Source organism: Sceloporus occidentalis, unplaced genomic scaffold (assembly GCF_023333645.1).
Source record: "Sceloporus occidentalis isolate IW3139 unplaced genomic scaffold, rSceOcc1.0.p SCAF_2, whole genome shotgun sequence".
In the NCBI taxonomy this organism is placed as follows: domain Eukaryota; kingdom Metazoa; phylum Chordata; class Lepidosauria; order Squamata; family Phrynosomatidae; genus Sceloporus; species Sceloporus occidentalis.
In genome coordinates, this window is record NW_028316982.1 from 242061904 (window position 1) to 242073728 (window position 11825).

The 11825-nt window shown below is 48.3% G+C and overlaps 1 protein-coding gene across 1 annotated transcript in view; it reads right to left on the bottom strand.

Annotated features, from left to right (window-relative positions):
- KL (klotho) overlaps nt 1-2039 on the bottom strand; it is a 29412-nt gene extending 27373 nt beyond the window's left edge. The window contains exon 1 of the mRNA XM_089508456.1: nt 1251-2039. Within this exon, the coding sequence (XP_089364582.1) occupies nt 1251-2039 (789 nt within the window). The remainder of the gene's footprint in view (nt 1-1250) is intronic.
- Nucleotides 2040-11825: the final 9786 nt, after the last annotated feature.

The window sequence follows — 11825 nt, forward strand, 5'->3', positions numbered from 1 at the left end:
GTGAACTCAGGCTGAGCTCCCACAACTTCCACAAAGTCTGGGAAGCATGCCTTACAAGGAGCAACTTAGGAGTTTATCAGACAAGGGAAATTGGAAGTATAATCCAATGGCAATCTGAATGCAATCATGGGGTTTCATCTTATTGCATGATAGACTACCACATGCAATTTCGGGCAATGGCAAGCTATTTTCAGGCAATGGGGAATCAATTCGAACGCAATCTGAATTCACATAAATTCGCTGAACTAGCAAATTCACATGAATGCGTTCTGGCCCCCCTTTCCTTTCATTCAAAATTAAGAGAAATTCCTCACATGTGATAAACTCCTTAGGGAGCGAGGTATGTGTAGCTTGGAGAAGAGAAGGTTAAGAGTTGACATGATAGCCCTGTTTAAGTATTTGAAGGGATGTCATATTGAGGATGGAACAAGCTTGTTTCTACAGCTCTAGAGAACAGGAACCAGAGTAATGGATACAAACTACAGAAAAAGAGATTCCACCTAAATATTAGGAGGAACTTCCTGACAGTAAGAGCTGTTTGATAGTAGGACACAATCCCTCAGAGGGTCGTACAGTTTCCTTCTTTGAATGGTTTTAAACAGAGGCTGGATGGTCATCTGTTCAGGCTGCTTTGATGATATAGTCCTGTATGATGGGGTTTGACCGGATGACCCTTGGGGTCTCTTACAACGCTATCATCCTATGATTCTACAGGATATGATTTCACCTCAACATTTGAAAGAACTCCCTGACAGTAAGAACTGGAGGGTGGAATAAGATACCTGCGAGTGTGATGGAGTCTCCTTCTTTGGAGGTTTTTAAACAAAGGCTGGATGGCCATCTGTCAAAAGTGCTATGGTTTTACAGAAAAAGGGATTCCACTTCAACATTAAGAAGAACTCCCTGACAGTAAGGGCTATTATTCTACAGTGGAAGAGGCTGCCTCACCTCTTCTTTGGAGGGTTTAAACAGAGGCTGTGTGTGTGTGCTTTGGTTGTGAGTTCCTGCATGGCAGAATGGGGTTGGACTAGATGGCCCTTGAGGTCTCTTCCAACTCTGTGATCCCAACTTGAGGAGACTAACTGAATCAGGGCAATCTACATCCACGATGAGTTCCCACATTCACAAAGTAACCAAACCTGTGTTGAGTCCCCAGCTTGCCCTTCTCCAGTGGTTCTCCCATTGACCTAACCTTCTCCTTCCCCTTGGCCCCGTGGCCCTGAGCCTGCCTTCCCCGGGGGCTCTCTCACCTTGAGGAGGTTGTGTCCGGCGGCGTAGGCGGCCTGCCTTCCCCCGCGGAGGCCGGGGGCCATCCTTCCGGAGCCGTAGCCGTGCCAGGCCAGCAGGTAAGGGCCGTCGAGGGTCAGCCAGTAGCGGACCAGGCCCCCGAAGAGCCCGAAGCAGAGGGCGGCGTAGTCCTGGAAGAGGCGGACCAGGGCCGGGTGGCGCCATCCGCCGAAGGCCTCCTGGAGCCGGAGGGGCAGCTCCCAGTGGTGCAGGGCCACCAGGGGCTCCACGCCCCGCGCCCGCAGCCCCTCCAGGAGGCCCCGGTAGTGAGCCACGGCCCAGGGGTTGAGCGGCAGCGTCCCGTTGGGCAGCAGGGCGGCCCAGGAGAGCGAGAAGCGGTAGTGCGAGAGCCCCAGGCGGCCCACGGCCTCCAGCTCCCGCTCCAGCTGCAAGAAGGAGCCCTCCAGGGAGGAGGAGGAGGAGGAGGGGGGGCGGTGGAGGAAGGCGTCCCAGACCGAAGGCCCCTGGCCCACCATCCTCCAGAGGCCCTCCTGCGTCTGGAAGGCAGCGCTGCCGGCGCCCCAGAGGAAACCCTCGGGGAAGGGCTCCTGCAGGAAGAGGGCGTCCTCGGGGAAAGGGAGGGCCCAGAAGCGGGGCCAGGTCTCCTGGCCCTCCCCAGGGGCCCCGCTGGCAGGGCGGCAGAGGAGCCCCAGGGCCAGGGAGAAGAGCAAGAGCAGGGGGCCGCCGGGGGGAGCCATGAAGGCCGGGCTGGGGATGCTGGCGCTCGCTCTCTCCTGCTCAGCCTCTCCCATGGCAGCCCTTCTTATGAGCAGCCCTTCCCTGGCCCTCCCCCTCGACGGGGTCTTAATCATTACCTAGCAAGAGGGAGGGAGGGAGGGAGGGAAGGAGACACCTGAGGAAGAGGAGGAAGGGAAGGGGGCAGCCTCGACGGGGCTCCGAAGAGGGAGGAGAGGGGGAGGCCTTGCTGGCGCTCTCCCCATCCCAAGCACCCCTTCTCCCTTCTCTCTTCCCCGGGAGGATACTCAGCATTACCTAGCAGGGTCATGTCTCTCCCCATCCTCCTTCAGCACCTGAGGAAGAGGAGGAGGAAGGGGAAAGAAAGGGCAGCCTCGACGGGGCGGAGGGAGGGAGAAGAAGAGATGGGGAGGCCTTGCTGGGCTTCTCTTTCTCTCCCCATCCCATCCCAGGCATCCCTTACCCCCCTTTGCCCCACTCGCTTATCCCTTCCCTGGCCCTCCCTGAGGGGGTGGGGGGCGGGAAGGTATTTTTGGGGGGGGGTCCCCTGTTAGTCCTTCAGGACTTTTGCAGGAGACAGAGGAGGAGGAGGAAGGGGAAGGGGCAGCCTGGACGGGGCACCGGGACTCAGGGGCCGAAGGAGAGGAGGAGGAGGCGGTGGCATTGCTGGCGCTCTCCGTCTCTCCCCCTCCCGTCCCAAGCATCCCTTCTCCCAGTGGTCCCCAAACTGTGCCCTTAAAGAGATTTGGCACTTCAGCTCCCAGAAGCCTCAACCATGTTGGCCAATAGTCTGGGATTCTGGGAGCTGAAGTCCAAAAGCCCTTGAAGAGCAGAGTCTGGGGATCTGTCCCCTCTCCTCTCCCTTCCCTGGCCCTCATCATTACCTAGGATTTGGGGGGGGGGGTCCCTGTTAGTCCTTCAAGACCTAGAGGAAGCCCCGGGGGAAGCTGGACGGGGGGGTGGAGAGGCATGGTGTCCCTGTTAATCCTTCTGCCCTTGGAGGAGGAGGAGGCATGGGGGGCAGACTCATGATGCGCCCAGGGAGAGTGTCTCAGAATTGTGCCCCTGGGACTCTGAGGGGCTGAGAGAGGAGAGGGAGGGCTGGGAAAGAGGGAGTGCCAGCCAAGGCAGCCTCTGCTGTCTGTCTCTCTCCATCCCATCCCAAGCATCCTTCATCCCTTATCCCTTCCATCCCTGGCCCTAGGCTGGGGGAGATGGAAAGGTGTCCCCTGTTCCCCTTTCAGCCCTGGAGGAAGAGGAAGCTCAGCCAAGTTGTTCCAGCGACCTAAGTGTGGAAGGAAGGGGAAAGACCAATGGAGATCTTGCCGCTCTCTTCCCCATCCGACCAGCTCCCGACTAGGGATCATAAATAATAAAGAAAACTTTTATTTATATCCCGCTTTTTGTTACCACAATCAAAGCAGCGTACAACCTTTAAAAAATACAACAATATATACAATTCTGCCCTCCCCCTTAAAAAAGGATTAAACAATTCCATCCATTAAAAATAGAGACAATCAAATCTAAAAACAATAGTACAATAATAGAATAACGGTGGGCAGAGTCTTCACTTATATCATTATAAGTGTCTGTGGGGGGATCTTTACATGGCCGGGATTGTCAAGTCCAGAAAACCAGCCTTCAAAGGGATCTTGGGACACCTTTGAGCACAGGGTGAGCCCCAGATATCCTCACCGGCAAGGAGGACAAGGCAGGGCAAAATGGAGGACACTCAAGAAAAATGTAGGGCATTACAACATAAATTACAACAGAAAAATGGGGGGGGGAGCACACATAGAAAGGTAAATCCATGCTTCTTCCTCCTGTTCCAAAAAGCAGGACATTTGGACATTCCTCTTGCACAGAAGGTTGAAACAGAGGACAGGTCCTGGAAAAGGAAGATGCCTGGGCACCCTGCTTTGAGACTCACTGAAAGGAAGAAGTTGGTCTCAGGAGCTTTGCTAGATTTGAGCCTCCTTCCTCAGAGGGAAGAGTTTGGGAGACAGTGAGAAGACAAAACTCCACTGTCTCTTTCTCCCCATCCTTTGGCTGGGTTCCGCACTGCAGAAATAATCAGGTTTGATGTCACTTTCATTGCAAAGCTCTGGGGACACGACCAACTACAGTTCCCAGAATTCCATAGCATTGAGCCATGGTAGTGAAAGTGGCATCAAACCAGATTATTGCTGCAATGTGGAGGCAACCTTGGCTGAGCTCCCTGTTGGGCTCCAAAAGAAATCTGGTCCCTCCAGGAGGTGTCCAAAGTGGCCCATGGTGGCAGCATATTGGCTGCTCACTTTCCTGAAACACTCCTTTCTTCTTGGTCAAACTTGCCTGCTACTTTTGACAGTCACAGGTAGGGCTGTGGCGCTTCTCTGCAGGGTGCATCTGCACTGTAGAAATGATGCTGTTTGACATCACTTTAAGGCCTGTACATCCATCCTAGGGAGTTCTGGTAATTTGACAAGGTCTTTAGCCTTGTCCGCCAAAATGTCCTGGTGCTTCTTGTTGTTGTTTGTCTTCAAGTCATTTCCACCTTATGGAGACCCTATGATGAGGTTTTCTTGGAGAGATTTGTTCAGAGGAGGTTTTCCATTGCCATCCCCCTGAGGTTGAGATAGTGTGACTTGCAAAACTACACATCCTAGGATTCCATAGGGTGGAGACGTGGCAGCTAAAGTGGTGTCAAACTGCATTATTTCTACAGTGTCAGAGTATCCTCATTGAGGAGGGCTCAGCATTTGAGCAGCAGGCAGCCTGTAGTCAGTCTGCTGGATCTTTTCCCAGCATCATGGACTCAAACTTGGGGGCCATTCACACTACAGAAATAAACTGGTTTGGAAACAGTTGATTTCCACAAAATTCACACTCGCCCCAACCACAATTGATGCAGTTTATGGGGGAGGGGCGGCCAAAAAAACCATTTAAATCGGTGCAATTGGCACCAGCCCCCTTATAAGAGCCACAACGATCCACATCATCGGTGGTGTGAGTACGCTACCGAATTGATTCGGCTCGTGCTGCATCGTTCCCGGAAATGAGGTGCCTCCATTTTAAATTGATACAGTGGCAAATGTGAACAGCAACAGGGTTAAAATGACAAATCTCTTTGTTCAAAAAGATTGTCCCCCAGTTTAACATCTCTCTGGCTTTCTATCAAGATCACTTAACGTCTTTCCCCTTCATAGCTAACTTTTAACAAGCTAGTAGTGATCGTTGGCTCCATTAATTCTTTGTATGGATGTTAACATTTAGATTTCGACAGGATAAGCTACCCTTTGGTATTCTTCTCTCATATCAAACAAGCAGTTTTCCTGGAGCAATATTTTTTTTAAAAAAAGAGAAAAAAACAAAAGTTGGTATTTAAAATGTAAGTCCAAGCACTGTCATTGGTGGGATGTATATAATAATTCTCAGGTGACAAGGAGCCCCACGGCCAGAGGTAGATATTCTCAGGAGACCAGAGTTATTATTCAACTAGAGAACGAAGACATTATGATAATTAAGATTTATTTTTAGACAACAAACCTTTGAGGATGGGGAAAAAAGAAAGCAGGGAGTTGGTAATGTTCAGAGTAGTTCAACCAGAGTCTTTGCCACTTTTTATTCTTTTAAACATTTCATGATTAATCATGATAGATTTTAGATTTAGATTGTAGGTAGACTTTACCTACATAATTCTTCTCTCCCAGTTCCTGTCCATAAATCTTCTTTCAAATAATTACAGACATGCACCTTGTGGCATGCTACACTAGTAGCTTTATTGGTTTGATCCCTCCATCCCACCGTCATTTCCTGGAAGGATAAAGTTTTAGGTGTGTGGCATATGAAGTTGTCAAGTCTGCTACTTCATGCTGTATATAAGTAATGTATAGTTAAAAATCCATCCATTTTGATTACTGTCTGTGGAGATTATCACACTATCAGTTATAGCACAAATCAATCGGCATAGTTCTGATTTGGCAACAGTCCTGGTTTAACGCAGTGCACAAACTGCTGTTATCCTGCATTAAAACCACCACTTTTCATTCACAGGTAGATGACCACAATTGCATGATAATACCTCATCCAAGCGACCAATGCAATCACTTGACACACTGTCATTGCACAATCTTGTGAGCTTGTAGGTACAAGACCTCACTGCTTCTTCCCTTCTACTGCAATTACACATGTGCAACTTTTTTTAAAAAAAAGTTGTGATCTCAAGAATGCAGCCACTCTTATCACAAATACACCCTGGGTTTCAGAGAAAGGTGCAATCTAATGCACACTGCAGTGCTAAGGTAGAGGTTTCATTTATTTGGGTTAGCGCATGGTGTGATAATCTCCTGTGAGTCTGTCACTATAGTTCTTCCTGATGCATACTTTTGATGCCTGCTTGGAGAGAAGTCAGCATTTGACAACAGAACATTAATGTTTCTTAATGACTGTGGACAGTCTCCTTAAATGGGCAATTCATCTGTGAGGCTGGGATATGAGATTAGTGTTTAGCACATTATAAGAGAAAAACAAAAGGTCAACTGTTTTGAACCTATGGCAAGAGGGAGTATACTAGGAGTTCCTGAAATATTTTGGAGCACAGGATCTCTCTTTTTCTCTCTCTAGGGACTGGACATGCAACAGAAAACCTACCTTCATTTGTGCTCTGCTAATAAATATATGAGAGCCATCATGGTGTGCAGGTTTGAGCAGTGGATAGGACTCTGGAGATCAGGGTTCAAATCCTGGCTCAGCCATGAAACCCACTGGGTGACCTTGGGCAAGACACACTCGCTCAGCCTCAAGAGAAGAAAACAGCAAGCCCCCTCTGAACAAATCTTGCTAAGAAAACTCCATGATAGGTTCATAGCCTTAAGGTCACTAAAAGTCAGAAACAACTTGAAGGCACACAACACATTCACAATAACTATAAAGCAAACAAAGCAAACATTACAGTCCATCCTTATGCGAAGTAGCTGAACTGAGCTGAAATATTTGACAACTTGGAACAGTGGGGAATGCTTAACACTAGTTTTAGAAGTAGAGTTGTTTTTCTTGGGAGCATAATTGCAACTGAATGAAGACGGATAGCACATAATAAGGCCCAGGGGAGAGGAACTAGATCAACAGAAAATAAAAAGAAAGTAAAATTGCTGCACCAGTTGTCAGATGGAAATAAAGTAATTGTGAGCAAAGGTTTTTAGGAGTTTGGTTTAATTAACTGTAACAAATGGCAAAAAATGTACAGGAGGGAGTTCAAGTTGTCTGAGAATATCTTCAGAGGTGGATGAGTAACTGTTAGTCTTGGCCTATAGTTGGGCAGGGCAACTTTGGTAGGGTCAAAGGCCAATTTTCTGACACCAGGACTCTACAGGGGCTTCATGGATGACCTAGGATGCTAAACAATGGGGGTTGGTATTTTTTCTGTAGCATCCATACATTGGGATCATATAAATCTTTAAGAAGGTATTCCTTTCTGGTACCTGCAGATTTCAGAAGTCAGTGGCTTTAGTTACCACAAATTTTTTTCACCATTAGCGTTTAGTTTTGATTCCCCCATTCCATTCCTTTACTGTCACACAGCTGTGCAGACAAAACATTTGATTCTATGCTACTGATCACAGTATTCTAAAGTCAGTCACAGTTACAGATCTGCTTTTGGCTCCCAAGATTGTTTCTTCAGCACCCAACTCCTTTACACAGTTGACCCTCCGTTTTTGCAGGGGATCCCTTCCGGACCCCACCCCCCGCAAAAACGGAGGTTCACACTTATTCAAGCCCCATAATGGAACACACACACAGTTGACTTCTGTGGGAAGATAATGCTGGACTGGGTGAGCTTTTGGACTGATGCAGCATGGCTCTCCATACAGTCTTTGAAAGGAGGAAGAACTAGTTCTGTGGGCTGCAAAGAGATCTGCAGCTATCTTGAACTATCAATGAGGAAATATCATTCTGGGGTCCTTTATTTAAGAGTAATCCAGAACATGGAATACTGCCAGGTATGAGAAACTGGGGGGCTGTCTGTCAAAAAATGTGCTTTGTGTAAGTGACATGGAAGAAGTAAGTGACAGTGAGGGTTTGCTGGCAGTCGTCTTGCGTATTGGTAGCTCAGAAGTGTACACACACCCTGGTTAAAGATTTGTGGCAGACCTTCAATTTGCAGCCTGAAGAAAACCAGCTGTTAAATGAGAAAAATCCATTTAGAAGCAAGACAAGAAAGAAGAACCCTTTTTACAACATGCAAATAAATAAATAAATAGATTCAAAGGTTGGGGAGGGGGGGGGGACTAGCATATGAAAGTCCACACAACTCAAAGAAGAAGGTCCTGGTAATGGACTACCTCACTGACCAAGTTTGCTTCCATCAGTGTGGCCATATTAGTTTATTACTGAAAAATCAATAGTATCATTGAGTACCTTGTAGGCTAACAAGTTTTATTCATCATGGACTGCAGCACAGTTCTTCCAAAGCCTCACACATTCTGTTTGATCATCATGGAAATGTGCCTTTGCAAAGCAGTAGCATTCCATTAATTTTTAGGACAAAGTCAAGAGCATTGTGTCTTATTTTAGAAATCAAGTATTTTGTTCATTTTATTTTATTTAGAGTATTTATACCCCGTCCTTCATCCCAAAAAGTCTCCTCACAATTGTTAATATGATAGTTGTTGGCCCTCAGTTTTACCATCTAAGGCACCATTCCCACTGGCAGATTTGCTCCTGAAGGAACTGGGAAGATTCCCCCCCCCCCCATTTTTCTGTTGTAATTTATGTTGTTAGTAAGTGCCCACTACAAGAATAGGGGCATTTTAACCTGAATGTCTTTTTCAGAAATCGGGGTTTACCATGAAGGCGCCTGTTGTCAATCAAGCGATCGTCATAGGTGACGTTTGCAGCACTCGTTGGGGCATCGGAAGTGTGCTTTCCCCCCTTCTTTTTTTATAAAGAGCCAGGCACAAAACGCACCAAAATGCACACATTTTGTCAAAGTTAAAAACCTCTTTGTGTGTGAGTGTGTGTGTGTGTGTGTGTGTGTGTGTGTGTGTGTGTGTGTTGTGGGCATTTTCAACCCCAAAATGCAAGCTAATGCATCCTGTATCCCCCCTCCTTGCCACCCCAGAATGCCTCTTACACATGTAATAATAATAATAATAATAAATTCCTCACCTCGGAAATGCCAGAAAAGGATGTGACCCATTAATTCCTTAGAGACAGTAGCAAAAACATGTATCATTTTGCCAATTGGCCAAATTGACAAGAGCAACAAATGTAACACTCGAATTGTAGCATTCATTCACAAGCCTTGCCCATTGTAACATTTCCCCTTTGCTGGGAGCAAGCAAATGAAAGGGAAAGTGAACCAGCAGCAGCAGCTACCCACATTCTATCCATCGATATATCTGCCTCAAGAAAAAATCATGTGCATATTTTGTAAAAAAATAATTTTAAAAAATAAAAAAGGGGGAAAGGTGTCTGATGGGAGCTCTGTTCATGGCCTGTCTCTGACCTGAACTGAACTGACCCCTTTCCTCCTGCTACATTCTCTTCAGAGGAGCTTTGCCATTGCCTTCCACTGAGGCTAAGAGAGAGTGACCTGTCAGTTCCAACTGACCCATGGAATCCATTGGAAATAAAAGGGAAATGCAGTGCAGGCATTCTGACTCTAGCATCCATATTTAACACTAATAATGATGATGATGATGATGATGATGATGATGATGATGATGATGATGATAATAATAATCCAGGAGCAAGAGGAAATAAAGCACAAGCAAGCACACAGACATGTCACCCCAAAAATCATGCACATAAATTGTCAAAAATAAAAGCCTGATTTTACAACCTGATTTCCCTACATCCCTCCTTCGGCTTGGCCTCGCAGCCCAATTTCCCTTGGCAATCCTCCTCCTCCTCTTTCCTTCCGACCCTCCCCTCCCTCTGGGAGCTGCCCTGGCTCCTTCATCCTCATCCTCCTCCTGCCCTCCATGGCTCCCTTCTTCCCACGGCTCCTTCATCCTCCTTCTCCTCCTCCATCACTTTCTCTACTACCCCCTCCCTCTGATAGCCCTTTGCAGCCCCCGTCAGTCACCCTGATTTCCCCTTTTTGCCTCCTGTCACCCTTTCCTCCAGATTCCCCTTTTTCCTTCAGCTCCTCCTCCTCTTCCCCCTCCCCTCCGATGAGGGGAGGGAATGCTCTGACCTCTGTCCGCCCTCTGACCTTAATCCCTCCCTGATAATGATTGAGGGCAAGTTCATATTTCGCGGAACCTGGGTCTTTTCAGAAAAGATGGATTTTAGCCCGAATCTCGATAGCCCACGCTAAGGGGCATTTCCTTGTGCAAGCCTCGACATGGATTGTGACAGAATCGGGCCCAATATGAACTTCACGTGGAAGAATCGATTTCAAAACCGGGTTAAAAGGTAGTATGAATGGCCCCTAAGCAAGACAGGACACACAAGGGAAAAGGAATGGCAGTGAGAAAGGGGATTAAATTCATCAGAGGCTGTTTCCTTCTTAGAGGCCATAGTATTGGCAATGGTAATATGGAAGAAGAGGCTGTCACCAGTAACTGGGGCCTGGGCATAATGGAGCTGTGTTTGGAAGCTCCTCTCACCTTCAGAGGCCAGAGCAATGACCATTGGAATCCAGGGGAAGGGACTCTCATCGGCCCCTGAAGCCAGGAAAAATTTTTGAGAAACTCAGGGGGTAATAATAATAATAATAATAATAATATGTTTTATTTATAGACCGCTATTCCGCGATGATCATAGCGGTGTACAGTAAAATCGTAATACAATACAAAATAAGGTTAAAGGAGGGAGAAGTCTCGTCCTTCAGGCAGTCCAAGATGTTGCTGGTCTGCCTGATGGCTCCCTCTGAGGCCGAGATGACAGTTGAGGAGGGAGGGGCCTCTTCCTTCAGGCAGTCCCTGATGTTGCTGGTCTGCCTGATGGCTCCCTCTGAGGCCAAGATGACAGTTGAGGAGGGAGGGGCCTCTTCCTTCAGGCAGTCCAAGATGTTGCTGGGTCTGCCTGATGGCTCCCTCTGAGGCCAAGATGACAGTTGAGGAGGGAGGGGCCTCTTCCTTCAGGCAGTCCAAGATGTTGCTGGTCTGCCTGATGACTCCCTCTGAGGCTGAGATGACAGTTGAGGAGGGAGGGGCCTCTTCCTTCAGGCAGTCCAAGATGTTGCTGGTCTGCCTGATGGCTCCCTCTGAGGCCGAGATGACAGTTGAGGAGGGAGGGGCCTCTTCCTTCAGGCAGTCCCTGATGTTGCTGGTCTGCCTGATGACTCCCTCTGAGGCCGAGATGACAGTTGAGGAGGGAGGGGCCTCTTCCTTCAGGCAGTCCAAGATGTTGCTGGGTCTGCCTGATGGCTCCCTCTGAGGCCAAGATGACAGTTGAGGAGGGAGGGGCCTCTTCGTTCAGACAGTCCCTGATGTTGCTGGGTCTGCCTGATGGCTCCCTCTGAGGCCGAGATGACAGTTGAGGAGGGAGGGGCCTCTTCCTTCAGACAGTCCCTGATGTTGCTGTGTGGTATCACGATGGATATACAGGGCCAAGACAGATGGCCCAAAAGCGGTATGGCCACAGCGATTTTAGGATTAGGGACCGCGCACCAACCACACAGTCCTTAACCCCAGAATGTGCCGCCGGTGGCATTATGGCGACATCTCACCCACACGGGAGCTGCTATGATGCTGTCATGCACGTGCCGCATCCAAATGGCGTGACGCGGGTGTGATGTCTCCACCCCACCCCAGGCCACTTATGGCAGCCTGGCAGCGGCACAGAAACAAACTGCACAACAGAGCTCCTTTTTGGCACATGCATCGTTGGCACAGCAACCAAATGGGTGC